Source organism: Indicator indicator, chromosome 11, assembly GCF_027791375.1.
Source record: "Indicator indicator isolate 239-I01 chromosome 11, UM_Iind_1.1, whole genome shotgun sequence".
NCBI lineage: Eukaryota > Metazoa > Chordata > Aves > Piciformes > Indicatoridae > Indicator > Indicator indicator.
The window spans coordinates 15,268,950-15,290,738 of NC_072020.1; the positions used below are offsets into that span (position 1 = coordinate 15,268,950).

Here is a 21,789-nt window from a genome sequence, read left to right on the forward strand (position 1 = left end):
GCTGTACTTAAGAAACCTAAAAAGGGCAAATATTCCCTTTTAATCACTGTTTTTAATTTCATCAAGAAATCTGAGATAAGACTGACCCTCTACAAAGAAGTTACTATTAAGTAAGGAATTTTGATACCACGTGTGTATGCAAGAACATTGTCCCAGACACTGCCCCCAGGACTTTCAGAGCAAATGCTTTGAAAATGTTGCATTGTTTTCATCAGACTTGCCCAGGCATTAAAACAGTTAAAGACCTTTTAGAAGGCCTGTGATAATATTTTTGAAGAGTTAAAGTATACATCTTTAGAATTTGTATCCTACTGCTTAATGTGGAGTACCTCTTTGTATTCATAGATTCATGGAATGGTTTGGGTAGGAAGGCACCTTGAAGATCATCTAGTTCCATATTATCTGAGCAACACTAGGCACATAGCTGTGTTCACAAAATATCACTGTTTTGCACCAATCCAAACCCACAGAAATTCACTTTGTCCTTGGTTTTATTTTTTTAAAATGCCACCTATCTACATATGATTAAATGATTTAAATTAAATTATTAAATACATACAAATGTTTCTTCACCCACTCCTAAAATCCAAGTTGGGCACCTCCCGTGAAGAACAGGAGGTGATTTATGTACACTGTAATTTACACAACAAAAGCTTTGCTGTATTAAAAAAAAATCCCCTAGAAAATATCTTACTGCTATATTATTCCCATGCTGGGTTAGTATGACTGCAACTCATAGGAGAGTTCAAATTAAATTGTGTTCGATACATTTTATCAGAGGGTTATGAGTGCCCTGATTTTGAGTTTGATAACTGTTGGAGCTAGTGTCCTTTCAGTTATGCATCTATCCATCAAACTCAGGCACAGCATTTAAGGATTTAAGTTTAAAATGAGAGTGTAATCTGTAGATGCAGAAGAGAATATGAGCTAGCCTTTGTAGTAGAGCGCATAGGTGTGACAGTCACAGATTATTAGGAGACTGATGGTTGTTAGAGGGTTTCCCAAAGCATTCTTTAGGCATTGACCCTCTTTCTAACCTCTGAATTGTACAGGTGTGCTGCTGCATGTCATGTTTAGAGGCTACTTGACTGAAGTAGAGAATTTTGGGGGTTTATGGCTACAGTGAATTGCCCATTTTATCTCATTTCCTCAGAGACTGCTGTTCAGGTATTTTTGCCCCATTAGTTCTGAAGACCAAACCTCTGTTTCAAGTCCATCTATAGAAAAAGAGAACATGAAACCATAAAAAAACAATCTTCAAAATACTTAATCTGACTATTAGGGCTTGTAGGTTCAGATTGGATTTTTGAAGGTGTACCAAGTCAACACTTGTTCTCGCTAGAAGTTAGTAGAGTGTGCAAGTCACTGTTGCCATCTGATGAGTGCACAGTAGTCTTAATGAGAACACACAAAAAAAGGAGCACTACCACTCTCAGTTTCTCTACAGCCAAATAGACTGATGAGAATACTTTTATTTTGGTAACATTTAGCAAAAAAATAAATTGGAAAAAACTTAGAGCAGTTTGCTGTAGATGTATCTTGGATTTGTTTTGGTTTATTACGTTTTTGTTTTTCTTTTTTATTTGTTTTGGGTTTCTTGTTTGTTTGGTTTGTTTTTGCCAGAGTATAGCAAACTCTCCATTTCCTATCCACTTTTTCCCCCCTCAAATTATGTAAAGATGACAAGGCTGTATTTCAGTGAAAACACTTCTGGACATTTGTGATTACCTCATACAGCTTCCTTAGTACTATACAGAAGACCACATGGTTCAGCATTTCTTGCAGACAGCATTATGTTTTTGTAGCCTTCATACAACATTAATGTCAACACAGCAAGTTTCAAAATAGTCCAATTGTTGGAGAATGAAAGCCAGTTACTGATGACAGCTCTCTACATCTACACTGACAGGTCTGGACACACACGCGGATCTCACCCAACAAGGGCTCCAAAGCTACTGGTTTTAATCTAAAGCAGCCAAGAACGTTTCCCCCCTGCTAGTTTCAAAGAGATAACAACAATGGTGGCAAACACTTCCTTTCCATCTTTAATAGTACTGTATTTGCAAACAAATATACTGCAGGTTTACAAATAGAAGACTATTCAAAAGGTTTCAGGGTAGATTCAATGTAAATAATGTGGCTTTCTTAGCTACAGATTGGGTTTCAGTTCCAAAAGCAACTTTTGATTTTTTTAAAAAAAAAAAAAAAAAGCCCAGGAATTATAGATTCACAGAATGACTTGCATTGAGAAGGGACCCTTAAAGGTCATCTAGTTTAACCCATTTGCAATGAGCAGGGACATCTTCAACTAGATCAGGTTGCTCAAAGCCTCTTCCAACCTGACCTTGGATGTTTCCAGGGATGGGGCTTCTATGAGACTTCTGGGTAGCCTGTGCCAGCGTTTCACCACCCTCAGCGTAAACAATTTTTTCCTTGTATCTAGTCTAAATCTCCCCTCTTTCAGTTTAAAGCCATCACCTTTTGTCCTGTCAGAACAGACCCTGATAAACTTTTGTTCCCCCCTTTCTTTACAGGCCCTATCGAAGTACAGAAAGGCTGCAATAAGGTCTCCCTGGAGCCTTGTCTTCTCCAGGCTGAACAATACTGAATCTCCACAGGAGAGGTGTTCCAGCCCTCTGATCATTTCTGTGGCCTCCTCTGACCCCTCTCCAACAGGTCCATGTCTTTCCGTTTCCTCTGCTGAGGACTCTGACACAGCACTGCAGGTGGAGTCTCAGCAGAGGAGTGTATATGAGGAGAATCACCTCCCTCGACCTGCTGGTGCCACTGTTTTTAATGCATCCCAGAACACGGTTGGCCTTTTGGGCTTCCAGCGCACATTGCTGGCTCATGTTCAGCTTTTCATCCACCAATAGCCTCAAGTCCTCTCCACGGCAGCACTCGATCCCATCACTTTCTAGCCTGTACTGTTACCAGGGATTGCCCCGACCTAGGTGCAGGTCCTTGTACTTCACCTTGTTGAGCCGAGCGCCTTGTCATTACCTGGTAATTACCTTGTTGCCCGGTTCTTCAGATTGTGAAACTCTGTGCGTTGGTACCGTCAGTACGCACACAGAGGCCTGTGTCGCGTCAGGCCTTACGACCCCCTGTTCTGGCACATCAGCTCTTTGTGCTGATTTATCATTGCCATACCGGCGTTGAGATATGCTCTGTCCCCTGGAGGGAGGCGAGGCGGCCCAGCTCCGTTGCGCAGTCCCGGCCGGGCAGCGCGCTACTAGCGGCCACGCCGGCGCGGAAGGAGGCATGGCGCCGCGCATTCCCTCGGGAAGTTTGTGCCTCGCCGCGGCCCGTACCGTGCCGGGGCGCCTCGTTCCACGTTGGCCGCGCAGGCGCGGTAGTGGTCAAGTTCACCTGCTCCGCGGTGGTGGGGGAGTCAGGGAGGAGAGGCGGCGGCTCCGTGGGGTCGGGGTGAGCGGAGCTGTGGCCTTCTACCGCCACCCTAGCCCTCCGAGTCCCTCGCTTGGTGCGTGAGAGGTGCTGCCCGACCCGCTGGGCAGTCATACTCCGCTCTACTCGCCGCTGGCCGCCGACCCTCGACCCTTCCATCCCCGCCCCCTCCCTCCCACCACCATGTTCAAGAAGCTGAAGCAGAAGATCAGCGAGGAGCAGGGGGGACGCACTGGTCCACTCCCGCACCAGGTACTCCAAGCTGTCCGTCGGGTCGCGATGGGGGGCCGGGATAGAGCCCTGCGTGATTCGTAGTGTCCGGTCGGGCTCTGGTGGCCTTTCACCCGGCTGGGCTGGGCCGTGCTTCGCCCGAGAAGGCCTCGTCGTTCCGTGGCAGTGGGTCGGACCGTTCCCGCCAGCCCGGCCGCCGGGAGGGTCGCGGAGCGCCCGCTTTGGCGTGTGGTGGGCGGCCGAGAGTGATGGGATGTGCCAGCCGGCCAGCGCCGCGCCCTGGTTCCGTCAGCTCCGCTCCGGCGGCTTCGCTACGACTTTGCAAGGCAACTTTGCTGTTGTTACCAAGTCGCCTCCTGCCTGGAAGGTTCTCCCACAGCCTCTGCAGACTGTTCTTCGGGCACTCTACAAATGTTGCCGTTTGGAGAAGTGTGAAAACCGGCTCTTGCTTCAACATCAAACAGAATGAAGCAGAAATAGTTTTAAATTAATGTCACTGTCTTCTGCAGTGTATAGCAATCCAGCATTGAGATAATCTGTTTCTCTTAATGTTTGTTCTTTTAGTTCCTCTAATCCCTTTCTGTCTACACTGTTTAGAGGGCTGATTTGCTTACCATAACCTTATTCTTGCTTTTTTTTTTTTTTTCACTATGGAAAAATGGAAAATACAGGATAAAACTGAGAGCAAGGCATTTAATTTGTAATTTTTTTTCCTAGTTTAAATAATAATTTTTCTCTTATGTGTGCTCAAAATTATGATTAGTGTTGGAGACTAGAAACTACTCTTTTGTAATCACATTAGATATGTATCTAGGAGAGCGACAGTGGCAAAACAATTGTTGTGATGATTTCATGCCAGTGTCAAAGCAGAATAAATTCTCTCTACTGGTTCAGATTTAGATGGAGAGACTTTGATGAGTTAACTTCATGTTGGAAAACTCTGCTGAAAAAGATAACATCTGCCTATGTCTCTTTAGTTTTTTACCGGGTTAAGTATCCTTTGCAACTTTGAATCTGAACAAATAAAACCAGTAAAAGCTCTGAATCATGTGAATACAACACTGTAGGCAGATAATTTAATTTTACAAACAGGTGATCAGTTGCCTGGGCTTGATCTGCGTGTCATTTGAACCACTGGGAGATCTGACACTGCATAGTCTCAGTATTAGAGCATGGTTTCAAAAACTGCTGACATTCTGCTATGTAGTACTTTTTAAATCACTCATTTGTCAAACAGGGGCAGTATTTTTAGAAATAGAGGTACTGTAAAGCTTTATGTAGCTTCCTGAGGTTTATTTTAAGTACTTTAACAGTTACTAACAGTTAGTAACTCTGGGTTAGTTCAATAACTCTAGTTATTTCAGTACAGTACATTATTGTTGCTGGTGCTTTAGAGTGCAGCCCTGGCACTGGCATATATGGTGAACTTTCAGTACAGTGTAAAGAGATTGAGCCTCAGAGCTTATCACTATGCAGCAGCTGAATTATGATACTTTGCTCAAAACTGACAAGTTTAATGAAACCTAATACAAGACCTTACAAATGATACTTTCACCTAGTCTGCTATACTGTGGACAGAGTAGATCATGTAATTCAAGGATCGACGTGAATGGAAAGGCAGAAGTAGACAATGAGAACAGACTTATTTTTGTGTAAAATAGTTGTCTTACAGGATTTTTTGTTTTACTTTTTAGTTTTTCTCAGAGTGCTAGAAGGAATTCAAGTTAAATTTGATATTAACAGTAAAATAGGCTGTCTGTCATATCTGAAAACAGATTCTGTAAATGAGGAGGGAGTGAGAAGATTTTGAGGCCTCTGAAGTGTACTGGGGTTGTGTAAAGAGTGTGGCATAGACTTTTACTACCTTTTAATAATTCAGATCCTTAAAATGCGTTCTACTCACTGGGTACTCTGTCATCATGTAGATTATCAACTACTTTCTGTCAAGACATTTGCAACACGTTTTCCAAACAATGTTTCTCAGTTCTGAGACTTCTGTTCGCATTTATTTTTGCTCTATTCTTTCCTATATGCTGTTGTAGGGAGACTTTGAGAGAAGGAGGCTGAGGAGCAACCTTACTGGTCTCTCCAGCTTCTTGCAGAGGGGAAGTGGAGAGGGAGATGCTGATCTCTTCTCCTTGGTACCAGGGCACATGGGCATGGTTTAAGCTTCATCTGTCAGGGGAGGTTTGAACTTGACATGAGGAAACATTTCTTTATATAGAGGGTGGGAAAACTCTGAAACAGGCTTCCTGGAGAGATGGTAGATGCCCCAAGCCTGTCAGTCTTGAAGAGGCATTCTGAATATGCTTGTAGTATCATGCTTGAACTTTGGTCAGCCCTGAAGTGGTCATGCAGTTGGCTTTGATTGTTTCAGGCCCTTTCGAGCTGAACTAATCTAATCTATCCCCTGTGCTCACAATGAGTGAACCTGCTATTTGCCTTAAATGCTAGGGGGTTTCTACCTTTGAAAACACTTCTAAGTGTTTTCAAACAAAACAGTTACAAGTGGAAACAGGATTTTATTGTATTCTATTTTATGTTTTTTTTTCTGGACCTATTTTACAGTCGACGTTCATAATCACTATCACAGTGCCCTTGTGTAGCCAGGATTAGGCTGATGTGTTCTCCAGCTTAGCCTGGAAAAAACATCCTTTGTAGAAGTAGCTGCAGAGAGCAGCTGCAGGAGTACAGGCCAAGCAGTGCCTGTTTCCTGAAGAGTGAGAACTTGGAGAATTCTTGGTCATAGCATATCAGGACTGGCCACACACAGAAGAGATGCTTGGTACCATGGGGTGTTTTCCAAAGTACGACACACACTGATGACAAGCAGCAGACTCTGCCTTCTAGAACTTGCTCCACTGCTGTGCTTCTTGGCCAGTGAGAGTTGGAAAGCATTCTCATGCCTGCTGGTGTTGCAGGCAGGGAGAGCTGGAAAGTGGCAGCCCTGGATGGGGCAGAAAGCCTGGAGCTCTTCCAACATAGGCTGCTGTGCACAAGCAAGAACCTCTAGAGAAATGGAGCCAAAGCAGAAGCAGAACTTGCTCCTGCTGCAAGCTTGCGCTGGGCAAGAGAGCCTGAGAGAGCGAAGGCACGAATGGTGCCTTAAAGGTAACAAGAGTAGCAGCAAGAACTGATCAGAAGGTCCCAAAGAAGCCCTGACAAGGATCTGTGCTCGGTGCTACAGAGGAAAAGAAGCTTTCCCATCCTGGGAGTCTAGAAAGCTTCCTCCCTCAAGATGTGGGACATCAGGGCCAGCTTTGTGTATCTGGAATAGCTGGCACCTGGCTGAAATGGTCCAAAAGAGGCCTACCAAGAGGCTGTGCTCAGTGCTGCAGAGGAAGGCAAACCTCGTATCAGGGACACTTACTAGCCTATCATGAGGGGAAAAAAAGCCTTCCTTCCCTTAAATGCAGGGCAGGAGAGTCCATCTTCTTGATGCATGAGCAGCAGGCAGTAACCTAGCTGAAAGGGAACAGAGGAGCCCTGACAAGCAGTCATGCTCAGTGCTGGAGAGGAAGGAAAAAAAGCCCTGGACACCAGTGCAGATCTACCCCGAGGGGAAAAAATTCCTTCCTGACCCCACTGCTGCTATTCCCTGAGCACGTGAGCAAGACCTGCTGCCTCCAACCACAGGCTTGTCATGCCACCCAGGAGATGCCCAAGCCCTGTTCTCCCTCAATCTTGAGCCATCCCAGGGGCTTCTCAGAGTGGCCAAGCGCCCCTGGCCTGATCAGCCTTGGGGGCAAAAATCTTTCCTGTACTTGGCAGGACACCATTGGGTGCTCCAAAGCAGTGGGAGCCCTGGCAACATGTCTACATTCCATTTCTTATGACTGCTGCTGCCCCTCACTCCAGGGGAATGAAGATGCTGTGTTCTTCAAGAAGACATTCCTTTGATCTTGCTACTTCTATCCAGCTAAAAATAGCCTTGGATGCCTCAACAAACTGGTTTTGGTTCTTCTCTTCTGCAGCCTTGTCCAGCCTTTGGTCTTCCTCCCTCAGGCCTTGCCAAGTAATTCCACCAGCCCCTTCATGGATCTCCTCTGGGATGTCTCTGGGTGGCCTTTGGGCCAGATCTGGCAGCAGACACAGAAGGATTTCCCCTCTTACGCTGCCCTGGGATATTGTCACTGTTGTCAGGTGACTGGACCTCCCATGTACAGCTCTGGCCACCTCTGCCCTGCCCACTGCATCCCACCCAACATCCTTCAGGTGAAGCCTTTGGGGTGTTGGTCCAGAGACATTCCCTGCGCCCAGCAGGTTGATGGTCATTGTAGGTCCGTTCCGGCTGAACTCTGCTGTTATGTTTTTTCTCCTCTGTGCCATCCAACTTCGTTTACACAATCTTTCTGTTTATGGCCAAGATCAACAGATAGTCGTGCTGCAGAAATTAGTGCTGCTGAAGTGGCTGTAAATAGACAAAATCATGAATGCAGCAGTGAGAACTAGAACCTTGAAGGGCAGAATATGTTCATACTTCTTTTAAACAGAACAGCAAAATTAAAACATTTGGAAACCATTTCTGCCCGCATGGTAGGGGCCAGAAGTGATCTTTAAATCAGGGACATTAGAATAGGGAGTAGGAATAAAAGGAAGCTGTTGACATGAATAGATGGTGGTTGTTTTTCAAACTCTATGAATACTTCCATTGAGAAAGTTTTCAGCAGGATGTAGAGGTTTCATGGTGAATGGTTATTTGGTACCAGATAAGGTGTTTGACTTCTGAATTGTATTTTCAAGCAGGAGCATTGGATTCACTTGTTTAGACCTGTAACTATGAAATTTTGGAATGGTTTGGTGCTCCATATGCTATTGGACTTGATATAGCAGTATCCAGATTTTATGAAACATACCCCAAATTATAGATTTAGGCTATAAAGTGAGTGTAATGCTCTGAAGAAGTGTCATTTTTGGTGGCATCTTTCCAGTGATCTGATACACTGTCAGTCATGTTTTAGAACATCCAACTCTGTCTTGTGGAGACGGGTATTTTGCAAGGCACAATTTGTGTACGGCCTCAATGATGGTGCTGCAACAAAGTGTTAAAAAATTTTGTTGGTGTTTCAGAGGTCTTGTTCCTTCTGGTTAGGTTGTTGAATATAGATAACGAGCGATCGATCTTGCTGACTTGTTTTTGGGTACATGAAAACTTGTTGATATTTTCATTTTCAGTACTTTTATACTGAAAATTTATACTTGAATTTTAAAGCATGCAACATTCTATGTTTGGGTTGGGATTGTGTTGCTTGTTGCAGTCTCACTCAGCATGAGACTGGTATTTCTTTGAATAGATGTTCAGGGCTGACAGGAACAATGAGTTCGTATTGACATAAAGCGTGTAATTTTCATATGTCACAGTATATCAGAGGTTGGAAGGGACCTCAAGAAATCATCAGGTCCAACCCCCCTACCAGAGCAGGATCACTTAGGGCAGTCCACACAGGAACGCATCCGGGTGGGTTTTGAAAGTCTCCAGAGAAGGAGACTCCACAACCCCCTTGGGGAGCCTGTTCCAGTGCTCCGTCACCCTCACTGTAAAGAAGTTTCTCCTCATGTTGAGCTGAAATCTTCTGTGTTCTAATTTTAACCTATTGTTCCTTGTCTTATCACTGTGAACCACTGAAAAGAGCCTGGCCCCCCTCCACTTGACACTTGACATGTCCTTTTTCTTTAGATTCAATTTTACAAGCAATTTGGCTTTTGGTTTGTGTAGTGTTTTTTTCCTTCTTCTTTTGTCAGGCTTTATTTTTTGTTTTGTTTTGTTAATTTCTTAAAGGAATTAAACCAGTATTTTGTATGTAAATGTTTGAATCCTTGTCAGTTTGCAGAACTTGCAAACCTTAAGAAACTTCATTCCTAAAGTACTAGGAGGCATGAGTTTCAAGTCTTGTCTAAGAAGACAATAGTCAGAAATAAATTATGTTGTTGGATGCTCTCGTGGCTAATTCATGCCACGTTTTGCTCTGGAGACTTTATAGTACAGTAGAAGTTTTCATAAGCAATGCACTGGTCGTTTTCTTCAAAAGGAACATCTAGACCAGACTTTATGGAGATCTTATAGTTAGTAATTGTTGAAGTAAATTATGATATGGGATAATTAGTTTAGGAATTAATATTATTACTTGTTGATATGTATGATCTCTGTGTAGGTCCTTTCCAGCTCCCCTTCACCAACTGGCAACAGAAGCAGGACATCTTCATTTACCGATCAAAATGATGAAGGCACTTTAACACCAGACAAAGAGGTCAGTTCAGAACTGTTTTTCTGTCTTTGTCAACTTCAAAAATAAAAAATAAAAAAATCCAACTTTCTGCCTTTGATTAACTGTTTCTTTTTTATTCCTCAATCTCACTTTTTTTTGTGCATTTATAGATATGAATGGACTACTTTTTATCTTCAATGCTGAAGTATTTCCTTTAAACTGTAGTAGTTAACCCCCCCGATTTGGAAACATTCTAGTTTCTCCTTCAGGTCTTGAAAGCCTTACCCTTGAACTGAACTCAGTAAAGTAGCAGGACAGAAATTACATTCAGAGAGGTCTTTTATTATGCCTTTTTTGGCTGGAAATGTGGGGGAATCCAGTTAATTGCACAGGTAACTTGAAGTAGATGAGCCTGAAGGCTTAAACTAATTCCCTGTGAATGTTTCTAACCATATCAGTAATAATTATCAATTTACAAAAAAGTAATAATAGAAAGCCCAATACAAAATCCAAATATCAAGCCAAAACTGAGTCTAAATTAGCAGTTATAAAGTATCATTAAAATTACTGTCAGGCTGGTAGGTAACCATGACTTGCTTAATAGAGTGAACAGTGGAAATAGTCCCCACTCATCTTTTTTCATCTTGAGAACTGTGGCTTTTTATGAAGTGGCTTAATTAAAAAAGAAAAAACAACCAAACAATTTAAGCTCTGATTTATTGAATGTGGAAATAAGCTGGTGGAGTGAAATAGAGAACTTCTGTGGTTCTGTGAACTTCATCAGAGGAAGTATTGACTTCGCATCCTAAAAAATCAGTTGTTGGGTTTTGCTACAAAGAAAAGGTGGGGTTTCTTGCAAATGGGACAATCCACTTGAATTTTTAACACCACATTTTATTCAGGAAATGATCAGCAGTACCAGCAGTTTGTCTTAGATTCCATTATGAATGCCACCATTAGTTTCAGCTTGGCAATTTGCTTCCTGCAATGATAGTAGAAATGAAAGAGAGTACTTTGTGATTTTGTTTTCTATTTGAGAAATGTAGCACTGAGTTTCCTAATTTTTTTTTAATTGATATATGTGTAATGACTTCAGTCTGACCTTGGAGAGAGGTTTTCTGTTAACTGATGCTCCATAATGTCAGCTACCATTGTCACCCAGGATAAATTATCAAGTGTTTCGGTAAGGAGAGTTATTGAGTTTCTGCCGTTTTTCTTTTCTTTTTTTTTATTTTTGTGCCTTTTTGTTGTTGCTGTTGGGTGGGAAGGAGGTGGTGTGTGTTTGCTTGTTTGGGTTTTTTTCTTTTTTCCCTGGAAAAACAGTCTTCCTTTTTACCCCTAAGGCAGAGTATAGAAGTGGCGTATTGCCACATGAGAGTTACCACCATAGCCTAGAGGAATGAGATGGTGTCATCACTGACCAATGCAAACATATTCTCCTTTTTTTTTTTCCTTTTTTAATTAATTTTGTTATGTGTATCTATTATGGAATTTGCTGGAGGTTAAAGGACTGATTTGATGCAGATTTCAGCAAAACCTGAGTGGAATATGACATTGAAGCCATGAGCCATAGTGATGTTCCTCTGTGTGACTGATTTACTGTGTCTGTCTGTCATTCACTTGGCCCTGCCTACCCAAAAGGAGGAAATTTTCCTCTCTCTTTTCAGTGGGAAATAAGAAAGGAAAATATTGAATGGTAGTACTCCTCAACCTTTATTGTAATATAAGCACCAACTACTTTTGTGCTTAAATAGCATAACTCACACATTGAGGGAAAGGCAGAATATTTTAACTTTATTCATTTTTGAGGATGCCTGCTTTTATTCCAGATCTGAAAAATATTTGTGAGCCTCGATGCTTATCTTGTTTTTTTTTAAGTTTTATCTATTTAGTAAAAACAATTACTTTGAAAATAAGTTCATTTCCAAATGTTATTGCAACTGCTATGTCCCCTGCTTTGTATAGTGTTTGTTATTTCTATGGACAACTGCATTTTTGTCCTATGGTGTTTCCTTAGATATATGTTGTTCCCCTGCAGCAGTCTGGTTTTTTTTCAGAGTACTTGTCCATGCAAATGAGAGAAGCAAAGAATGCCCCACAGGACATGCCAAGTTATGTTGGAAGAACATTATGCTCTAAATACAGGGATTGGACTGGAATATCAGAGAGGCAGAAGGAGGAATGAGATTAAGAATGGAAAGAGAGTACTAAAGTGACCTCAGATTACAGTTATCCTTGGGCTTAGGGAGCTGCTATGAGAATTTTACTGGTGAAACATATCCTGTAATTAGAAATTCAGGAAATAGTGAAGCTGCTAAGGGAATGAAAACCTCTTCTATTATTATAAGGGCTGGTTTTATGTTAGACAGAACATTGTACTAAAATAAAGATGAATTTAAATGGTCAAGACATGAAATCTCCTTTCTCCAAATGTTAAGCATTAACGTTAAGAGAATAATTAGAAGCAAATCATCTTTGAAATGCCTTTGTTTGGATTATATTTTCATAAATTTCAGTTCAGCAGCAATATTATTACGCTTAAAAAAGCTGCAAGCATTGCATGCAATCTCTGAAAATATGTGCCTTGATCATATAGGTGTTTTATGTCTTCCAGGGAGCATTTTTTACAGTGTTCTCATTTGATCAGGCAGATGTTTCATGTACAGGTGTCAATGGCAATGACAGTATAGTGAACTAAATTTGGAGAACACTTAATACACTGAAAATGAAGAGTATTGTATGCTTAAGTGTTCTTGCAGTATATGAATAATTGCTAAGCAAAATTAAAGTGTTTCATAGTTCTCATTTGTTGGGTTTTTTTAATGGCTTTAATAGATCTTGGATTTTTAGCACTGTAATATCAACTGCAAGTATTGCATTTGAAAGCTTTGATTTAAACTCAGGATAGCTTTAGAATAAAAACAATTTCGGAGTGAATTACAGTCAGAAATGACAGCATTAGTCTGATGAAAGAATTATAAAAGTGCACAGGCAAACATTCTTGCTTTATATTCTGCAATGCTTATATCTTTCAAAACTCTAAAACATTCTCAGTTTGAGGGGGGGGAAAACAAATAGAACCAACATGTATGCTGCATTCACGGGTTACTTTTTCTTCCCCACTTTTTTTCTTCAGCTTCTGTGTTAGTGGGGCTATGGATCTCCAGAGGCAGTGTTAGAGAGAAGCTCATGACTTTCTCATTTATAAGGAAAAAGCAGAAGTCTGTCTAGTTCTGTATTCTGTTTTTACAAGTATCCCACAGAATATGACTACATTGTGAGGTGCAAGCATATGTTGGTACATGCACAGAGCTTCTTCAGTTTGCATATCAGATGTTTTCTGAGTTGGTCTTGGTGCCATTTGAAACAGCCCTGGATGATTACAAGATACTTGGTGCTTCCCATCTTTTCTAGGAAAGAAGTGTTTAGTTTTCAAACTGTCACTGCATTGAACAGACGTTGAGGTGAAATAAATTAATCATATCCAGTACAGTTCCTAGAAGTTCAGCATTTTGTTTCTGTTCTATATTATGCTTATTTACAAGTCAGGCCCACATGCAGAAGATAACAAAGCTAGTTCTGAGCCATCAACTGAAAGCAAAGAGCTGATAGCTTTCTGTGGATGACCAGCCAGTCATGGAGATTGAAATAACTCTCTCATCCTTATGAGTGTTACAGAAGTGACAGCAGAGCACAATGTATATAGCTCCTCTTAAAGCTAAAGATAAACTAGCCAAGGTACTTTTCAGTCTTACTTTTCAGTGGCATATAAGGACAGTCTTTTTTAATAAATTGAAATGTTTTTCTAGTTTAGGCAGTAAAGCAGGATAAGTAAAACTGAAATAATATTTCTTCAGTGCCTCTGTTAATGCTTCATTTTTCCTGTATTCATGTGCTTAATTTGAAGGACTTCTAAATAGACATTGCCATGCAAAGCTGGTAGTGGTTCAAATATGTCTATATCTTTTTCCTTCCTGACAAGCAAACTTAAAAACTAAATTTTGGAGGCTGTGTAGCCTAGTCTTTTTCTAAAGCCTGGATTTTACAACTCCTGATGTGTACATCAGCAGAATAGCAGGTTGTTTCTTGCCCTTTCTTCCAGGCACAGGTGAATCATTGAGTGGATTTTAATACCCCCTTCCCAAGGTAACTGGACAGCTAGTTTTAAAGCCATACTGAATAGCTGATTAAAAAAATTTCAAAGCACAGATAAAAGCACATGTATGTATTGGAAAGCATTAGGTAGTGTAGTTATAGGGCTCATTAGACATATCCACCTGTAATTTAGATGTCAAAATGCAGCAGGTAATGAGCTGCTGGAGTAACAAAAATACTGTGAGCAAGTACTTAAATATTTTTGTTGGTGGTTACCCAGCATCCAAGAATGAACTGTCAATAATGAGAAGAAGATGCAACCAGCACTTAGGAAATACTAAGGAAATACCACTCTTGGACCATGACTGAGTATATTCTGACTTTGGTAGCTGTTTGAAGTGTGAAACTCTTGTCTTGGCTACTGAGAAGAAAATATTTAGTGATTTCATTTTGATACAGTGATTACTGTTCTGCCTCAATATTCTTGTCTTCTGCCCTTCTTTATTTGTAGGGTTGGCTCCTTCCCTTTTGTGCTCAAGCAACAGTAGGATCAAACTGAGCTAGTTCAGTGATCTTGCATCAGGGCTTTGACTAGCATTTGAAACTCAACAGTGTTGTTAATTACATTCTACTGTGTGGAAACATCTGGAAATACATTAGAGAAAAGACTTATGGAGTCAGTATTGACATTCAGAGGCTATTGTGTATGGCTGTCACTGAACATTAGGTACTTAATACATTTTCTGAAAGGGTTTTGTGGACACAGATTTCAAATCATGTAGCATTCCAGAACTTACACATGAAAACATTTTTCCTCTCTGAATTTGAATTGATGTAATTAATCTGGAGGAGCACTGGAGTCAATGTAACAGTCACCCAAAATAAAATCAAACTCTAACTTACATTGTAATAGATTTGATTCATAAAAATACCATTTAGTAGCTTGAAGTAAAACAAATTTATTCTGAAATACTGAGAAAGAAAAACCAGATTGTGTTTCGGTACAGTTATCAGACAGTTCTGAAATCTCAGGCTATCAGACAGTTGAACCTTGAACTTTGTGTGGAAAACCAGAAGAGTATTTCCTTAACTCTATACAGCATCCTAACAGCATTAGTTTGTGTTGCCTATATCTGTCCCCTTTGAATTCTGATTTCTGTCTCGTTGTGTTTTTCACTGCTAGGAATATAAATCTTTTCCTTGATACTGAGTTGATAAAATGCTTAATTCAGCTTGTGGCATTTTTACAAAACAATCAGCTAGTAGTATGAAAGAGTTGATAAGGATTTTTTTTTTTTTTTAATGTAGTTAGAATTCTGTTGTGTAAGAGCACTGGAAGATAGTCTAAGTCATACAATTTATATGTTTTTATAACTCAAATACTTAGATTTTTAGACTGATGAGTTTTTTACACATAGCTAAGAGCAAAGAAGGCTCAGTGGTATCTGAAGGTAGCTCAGCCACAGAAGGTTTAAAAATACTACAATATCAGTACCTGAAACATTGTATTTATCTTTGGCTAAACTAGGGTCTTTTTATTGTATGTTTCTTCACTTCTAAATAATCAAAACTGTATTTTGGCTGTGCTGAAGTGATTTAATGTGTATTTTCTGGTTATGCCCTGCCTTTATCAATATCTATGGTTTCATAAACTGTGGTATTATTTATGGTGTTTTTAATAGTGTGAAAAAAAATAAGTATAATCATGCAGCATTCTTTACTTCATTCCTTGATTTATTTTCATTTTCCCACTTTTTTGCATTGAATGACAGCTGCTAGCCGGGATGATAGCAGAACCTGCTTTTCTCTCTGAGTATACTATCTTTGCTTTGGATCCCACCAAACAACCTAAGCCACAAAGTGATGGTGTGGTGAGTCCTCCCACCCCCCTTAGCCATGCCTTTAGCAGGGGGAGGCGAGTACTGGACTAGAAGGCAAACCTTATGTTGCTTGTGGCTTGTTCTCACAAAGGCATCTATCTTAACTGCCCTGTTGCTAACCCTGCACTAAATTTCATGGAGGTAGTACCTGATAGCTCCTGGCTAGTGTGCTCTGATGTGAATTTACTGTAACACAAAATAATTAACACATTTTCTGTTATACAGGTAACCACACTCTGCACAATTTAATTGTTGCACAAGTTTGTACGTTTGTTACATAGAATTCATTAATGCCATTGAAATTCTTCCTCTTTTAATGTGTGTCTATGCATCTCAAGAAAAATGAGTATGATGAAACACTGAGATTGGGTGTTGTCCAAAAATTACATGCTTTTTTTGCTCTGTATGGTGAAAGTCTCACAATGTCATTTAATACTAATGATAGCAGGAAATAATGACCTCAGACACTAAAATTCAGCTACTTCTAGTTGGTAACCTGGTAGGTATTATTGTGGTAATAAACAGTTGAGTTTTAATAATTAGAGGGTTTTTTAAATATATGTTTCTTTGCCTGGAAAGGTTGCTTTCATAGTCCATAAATGGAGAAGTTCAGTGAGAAGAGAACAAGAAGCGAAGGAAGAGCAAGCACAGGGAGGAGAGTAGCCTTCCACTTTCTAACATATGCACAAACAAAGCTGTATTCATGTCATCATTGTCACAGGACTGGGCTGGCATCTTTCACATGCTTCAGAGGCATGACATTCCTGAGTTCATAGTGATTCAAAACACAGTGTTTTTCAGAGTCACAGCTCATTCTCATACTTCGTGATTGCTTTGCTTTTCCAGCTTATTAAGTCCTATTTTTCCTGCTCATGCAGATGCTTAGAATGATGTCACTGAAAGCCATAACAGGGTAGAAATTTGATAAGCAGATGGACATAGAGCAGCACACCATGTTGTGTTGGGCTTGTCTCAACCTAAGCGAAGCTGGACTGAAACAGTGATTATAAAGGCGACCTGTGGAAAGTCTTCATTTGTTGTAAAGTGCTTAGAGCACAGATTCATTACTCAGTTGTGGTGCTCTCAAGATTGAGGGTTTTTTTTGATGGGAAGCAGAGAGTGCTTTTTTTTTTTTCAATTCTAAGTATTTTGAATAGGTATACTCCCAAGTCCAGTGATCACTACTTATATTTTCACTGTCAGTGTAATTAAGCAGCAGTAAACAGTCGTGGGCTGATTTTTACTGTGCTACAGAATGTCCTTAGTACAATTGGATTTCAAGAAACATATTTCTGTGAATTCTCAAATGTTGTCTTTATATTTTCTTTTAGTAAATACTCAGTGGCAGGAATCACTGACTTGCATATTTATATACATAGCAAATAATTATAGTGTGGGAGTTAGCTTTAATGTGTTGCCAATGCGTATAATTGTATGTTACCCATAACACTGATTTTGTTCTCTGAACTTCTTGAAAGCTAAAATTATACAAAGTTTATAGGGAAGAGGAGGGCTCAGTGTGTAGAAATAAATATTTTTTTAAAACCCCATTATATATGTTTGGGAAACCTAGGTAAATGAAAGATGTAGGAGAGGGAAAGTTTTATCAACACACACACAAATGCGTGTTTATCCTGCTAAAGCAGACCAATATTTTCACTGTGTGCAAGCGGTGTGGGACTTGAGAGAATGAGCATCATACTGGTCCAGATGCCCACAACTGGACTTTTTGGCATTGATTTTATAAACTCTTTACTTACGAAGCTGCACAGGTTTTGTTGCGTGAAGAATCATTTCAAATATCCTTGGACAGAGAGGATTTTTAAGGAAAACAAGGGAAGAAAACGTATACTAAGCTCTCCCTCCTCTGTAATTTACTTAATTTTGGAATACATATAAAAGGCAGGGAGCAGTAAAATACTGTTAAATGCAGACATTTTAAGTTTTCACTCTTTAAGCTTATGAATATATTTATACCTTTAAGAAATAAATAGGGTGAATTACTTTGCATTTCAGAAGTAGGAAGTCAAGAAGCACAAGTATCACTAGAATACCCTAATGTTCTACAGTTAAAACTGAGCTCTGGTTTATACATCTTAATAACAAAAACCATTTTTTTTATTAGAGATTTTAAGTATAGCTTGCTTTGGATATAGATATGGTTTTATGAGTCCATGAAGGACAGACTTGTATTGATCTTGAGAAACCATGTTCCTACTGGTACTGCCAGCCCAAGCTATATGATTCTAGTTTTGCTGCAACTGTTCTTAAGGCTTATGAAGGGATGAGGCATTTAAGCTCTCCAAAGAGCCTTGAATCCATACTTACTTATAGCAACTTCCATTCATGCTTAGCTTTCAACTGTGTGGACACCAGAACATGGCCCTTTGCCCTAGAACACAGTGACTTGGAACTGCAGCAGCAAGATAGCTGTGGTGGTCCAGTTTTTATGTAAAAGATTACCACTGTATCCCTTTTATTATTTATGCCAACAGCAAGTCTAATCTCCAACACAGTTTCTATTTTTTTTTTTTTTATAATATTTACTTTCACACAGATTGAATGTAAAGATGTCTGCACAATTGGGAGGAAAGTTTTTTAAAGTGCCAACATCAGTTTTCATTTTGAAATGCTGTTCTTTAAGGGTCTTCATAGCTACTTAAATGGCAGCTCTTAAGGATCTTCACATGAAAGAACCGCATCTATGACTTTTATATTCGTAAACACCTTGTTAGATTTAATAAATCCACGTAATCTTATGAAGGAGAAAATAATTTTTTATTATCCTTATTATTAACTTTCCAGAGAAGCAATTAGGAAAAAAAAAAACCCAACAAAACAAACAAACAAACAAAAAAACAACAACAACAAACAAACAAAACCCAAAACCCAGAATCCAGCAAGTAATGGAGTTGAAAATAGAACAGAGGAGTGCTTTAGTGTAAAGCTCAGGAAGAGCTCTTAATCCACTAGGAATAAAGTCACCCCAGCAGGATAGCACTCTGAAGCGGAATGCAGATTTTGTTCAATCCAGGTGAAGCACAATTTCCAAATCAAGCAGACTTGTTGTGTGGCTGGTTATTGCTCATTCTGCTTTGTCTGAGTATGGGTGACTACTCATTTCCCAACTTCCTTAACTGTCTGCATTCCTCTTCTGTCGTATTTTTGTGCTTCCTTAAGTTCTTTCCACATCAAACTGAAGCACTTTTACACTGAATCATTTCTCCTCAGCATTTATGTTTATATATGTTTATTTGCATATCCACACAGAGGAGGATCTGTGGAATGTTACCATGTAGCAGATTCATGGAGTGATGTTTTGAATGATATTTTAGTTGTAGATACACCTTTACAGCTTGCATAAAACTATCAGATTACATCTTGATTAAAAATTACAAGTTACACTGCTCAGTACTTTACTTCTCTAGGAAAAAATCATATCCAGGATGGTTTCTAGCATGGTTTGCTATTGCAGTTTGAGCTGGTGTAAACACTAGAAAACCTTCTGGATTTGTACAGAAAACCCCTTATCACATGAGATAGGCAGGATAGACAGACTAGGAACAGAAATGTCTGAACTCTGTCTTTACTTAGGAGTGCAGAGCAATATACGTGTGAAGTTTTGCACAGTATATTTTTTTCTAAAAGGCTAATTTTCTGCCTGTGCTTGTTTGGAGTCTTATACAGCCTGTTACCAGTGCTTTTTTTTCCAGGTAGTTTCCACACCCTATCCCTCCCCTCTGAACTGTACCTAAACCCAAGAAAGACAGTGTAACACACTGTTAGCCATGTGAGTTGTAAACAACACTGGTCATCAATCAGATTTTTTTTCCTGCTATCATTTTTTCTTTTGGGTGTTTCTTTGATTTGTGCATAAATGTCACATAAATAATCATTATGAATAATTTAATTGGAGATGTCAGCAATTGCAGATGTCTCATACTAATCTGTGCGCATATAGTTGCTTTGTAGTTCTCTATATTGCAGCAATCTGTTTTGAATTTAACAAACTAGCTTGTTTGCATGAAGACATCTTAATAAACATTCAAAAGAAAGTACTAAAAACACAGGCAAAGAAAAAGCACAGATGCTATTTTTAGGAATCTGTGAATTACAGTTCTTGTACTCCATTCCTTCTAACAGATGTTTTTCCTCCTGTAGAATTTAACTAAACAATCACCTCCCAGATCCACAGAAAACAATGGAAGTGGACCAGTCTCCCTACAGGTATGTTCCTTCTTTCACTGCCCTGTTGGCTTAAGTCACCACCTTCATGCTGGAGTAGGGATGACAAGTACTCACCTGGCAGGGTGTTTTGTTTGTGTGTAATCCCATTAGATAGTATTAAGTGTTGTCCCTGATGCTTGAAGCTTTTTTTTGGTAGGGACAGGTTAGCAGAATGTGACAGCATGCCATTGAGGTGCATCTCATTGCTCACGGACCCAGCATGGAATATGGAGTGTTCACCTCACTTTAAAAGCAGCAGGAGTATTATGTGGCTAGAAGGCTAGTTTGTAGCTTAAGGGAAATAACTACTAGGCTTTAAATAGTTGTCAGTAGCGATCAAAGGTGGAGGTCATCCTTCAATATGTCTCAGAAAATGTTTAGCTTGCTGGAGTGGGATTAGCAGTAGCTCCTAGCACGTGGGTCCCAGCGTTTGATTATGGAGGCAACATTGTGCTTGTAAGGCTTTCCAATCACTTTTGTAGCACCAGCAGCACACGGAACCGTAGCACTGAACCTTCTGTTTTGAAACAGCTTAAGTACTGTAGCTGTATAAATCAGTAATTGCATTTTGTGTGAAAACATAAAGCCATTTTAAAGAAAAGAAAAATAAGAAAAGGACTGTGTAGGATGGTGTACTAGACCTAGCCATCATACAAGGACTTCTACGATAAATTTTTTCTCTTAATCATAGGAAAATACCTTTGTGTCTTTGAGATAAATACAGCCTTCTGTTAGTTCATCAAGAAGTGAGTCACACTATTTTTGTTTTTAATTTGGGACAACACTAAATGCAACTGTTAATTTTAGTTACACATTCACTTTTTAAAGGTGTTCCGCTGAAATACATCCTTTTAAAAGCTTAAGTTTGAGCTGTAGTTTGTTGGATTTCATTGCTGTCCAAAGTTGCCCTCATGTGGTAGTTGCATGCACAATTTTTCTGCACAAGGAGGTAATTCTTCTAAGGGAGCAGTAGCTCTTTAGTGTCATGTATGTGTTCGGCAACAGTAAGTTCTTTTCTTAGGTCAGGCCTGTTTCCTGGGCTTCGGGGTATCTGCCTAAAAACAGTACAGAAATAATTGCTTGCTTTGAATTTTTGCAGCTGAGTGACACTCAGTCTTTCGCCCAGAGGCTTCAGCTCCGAGTTCCCTCCATGGAGTCTTTGTTTCGAAGCCCGGTGAAAGAGTCCCTGTTCCGCTCTTCTTCTAAGGAGTCCCTGGTACGAACTTCTTCAAGAGACTCATTGAATCGACTGGACATGGACACAGCTGGTCCCACCTTCAATCCACCTTCTGACATTGAAAGTGAAACAGAAGAGCATTCAGGAAACATGGACAGCCTCAGCAAAGAGCAGCTGCTGCAGCGACTGCGCAGGATGGAACGCAGTTTGGGCAACTATAGGGGAAAATACTCGGAGGTAGGCAATGTTGTGACAGATTTATCTGCAGGAGAGGGGAAAAAGATGAGGCTAACAACAGATACTACAGTAGTGGATAATCTTTTTGTTTTCCTCTCTGGAGCAAATGGATCAACTTTCGGCTGAGATGGAAGCTAAATTTATTGTTGTAAGTCTAGATATTTTTGGCCTAGATAGGACAAAAGCTTCTCTGCTAGTAAAATGTGGAAATATTTTTCATCTCGTTTGTAAATAATTTCATGTTGTCAGCAATAGAGATTAATTAGCACAAAGTAGGTGTATGAAGATTTCTGCCCGTAACAAGGAGTTTGGTATAGGGGTGAGCACA

The 21,789-nt window shown here is 40.0% G+C and overlaps 1 protein-coding gene across 1 annotated transcript in view; it reads left to right on the forward strand.

Moving 5' to 3' along the window:
- The first annotated feature begins 3,591 nt into the window (after positions 1–3,591).
- Positions 3,592–21,789, forward strand: part of GOLGA4 (golgin A4) — a 57,070-nt gene continuing 38,872 nt past the window's right edge. Inside the window, exons 1-5 of the mRNA XM_054385241.1 lie at positions 3,592–3,660; positions 9,792–9,887; positions 15,713–15,811; positions 19,982–20,047; positions 21,147–21,461. Of these exons, the coding sequence (XP_054241216.1) occupies positions 3,592–3,660; positions 9,792–9,887; positions 15,713–15,811; positions 19,982–20,047; positions 21,147–21,461 (645 nt within the window). The remainder of the gene's footprint in view (positions 3,661–9,791; positions 9,888–15,712; positions 15,812–19,981; positions 20,048–21,146; positions 21,462–21,789) is intronic.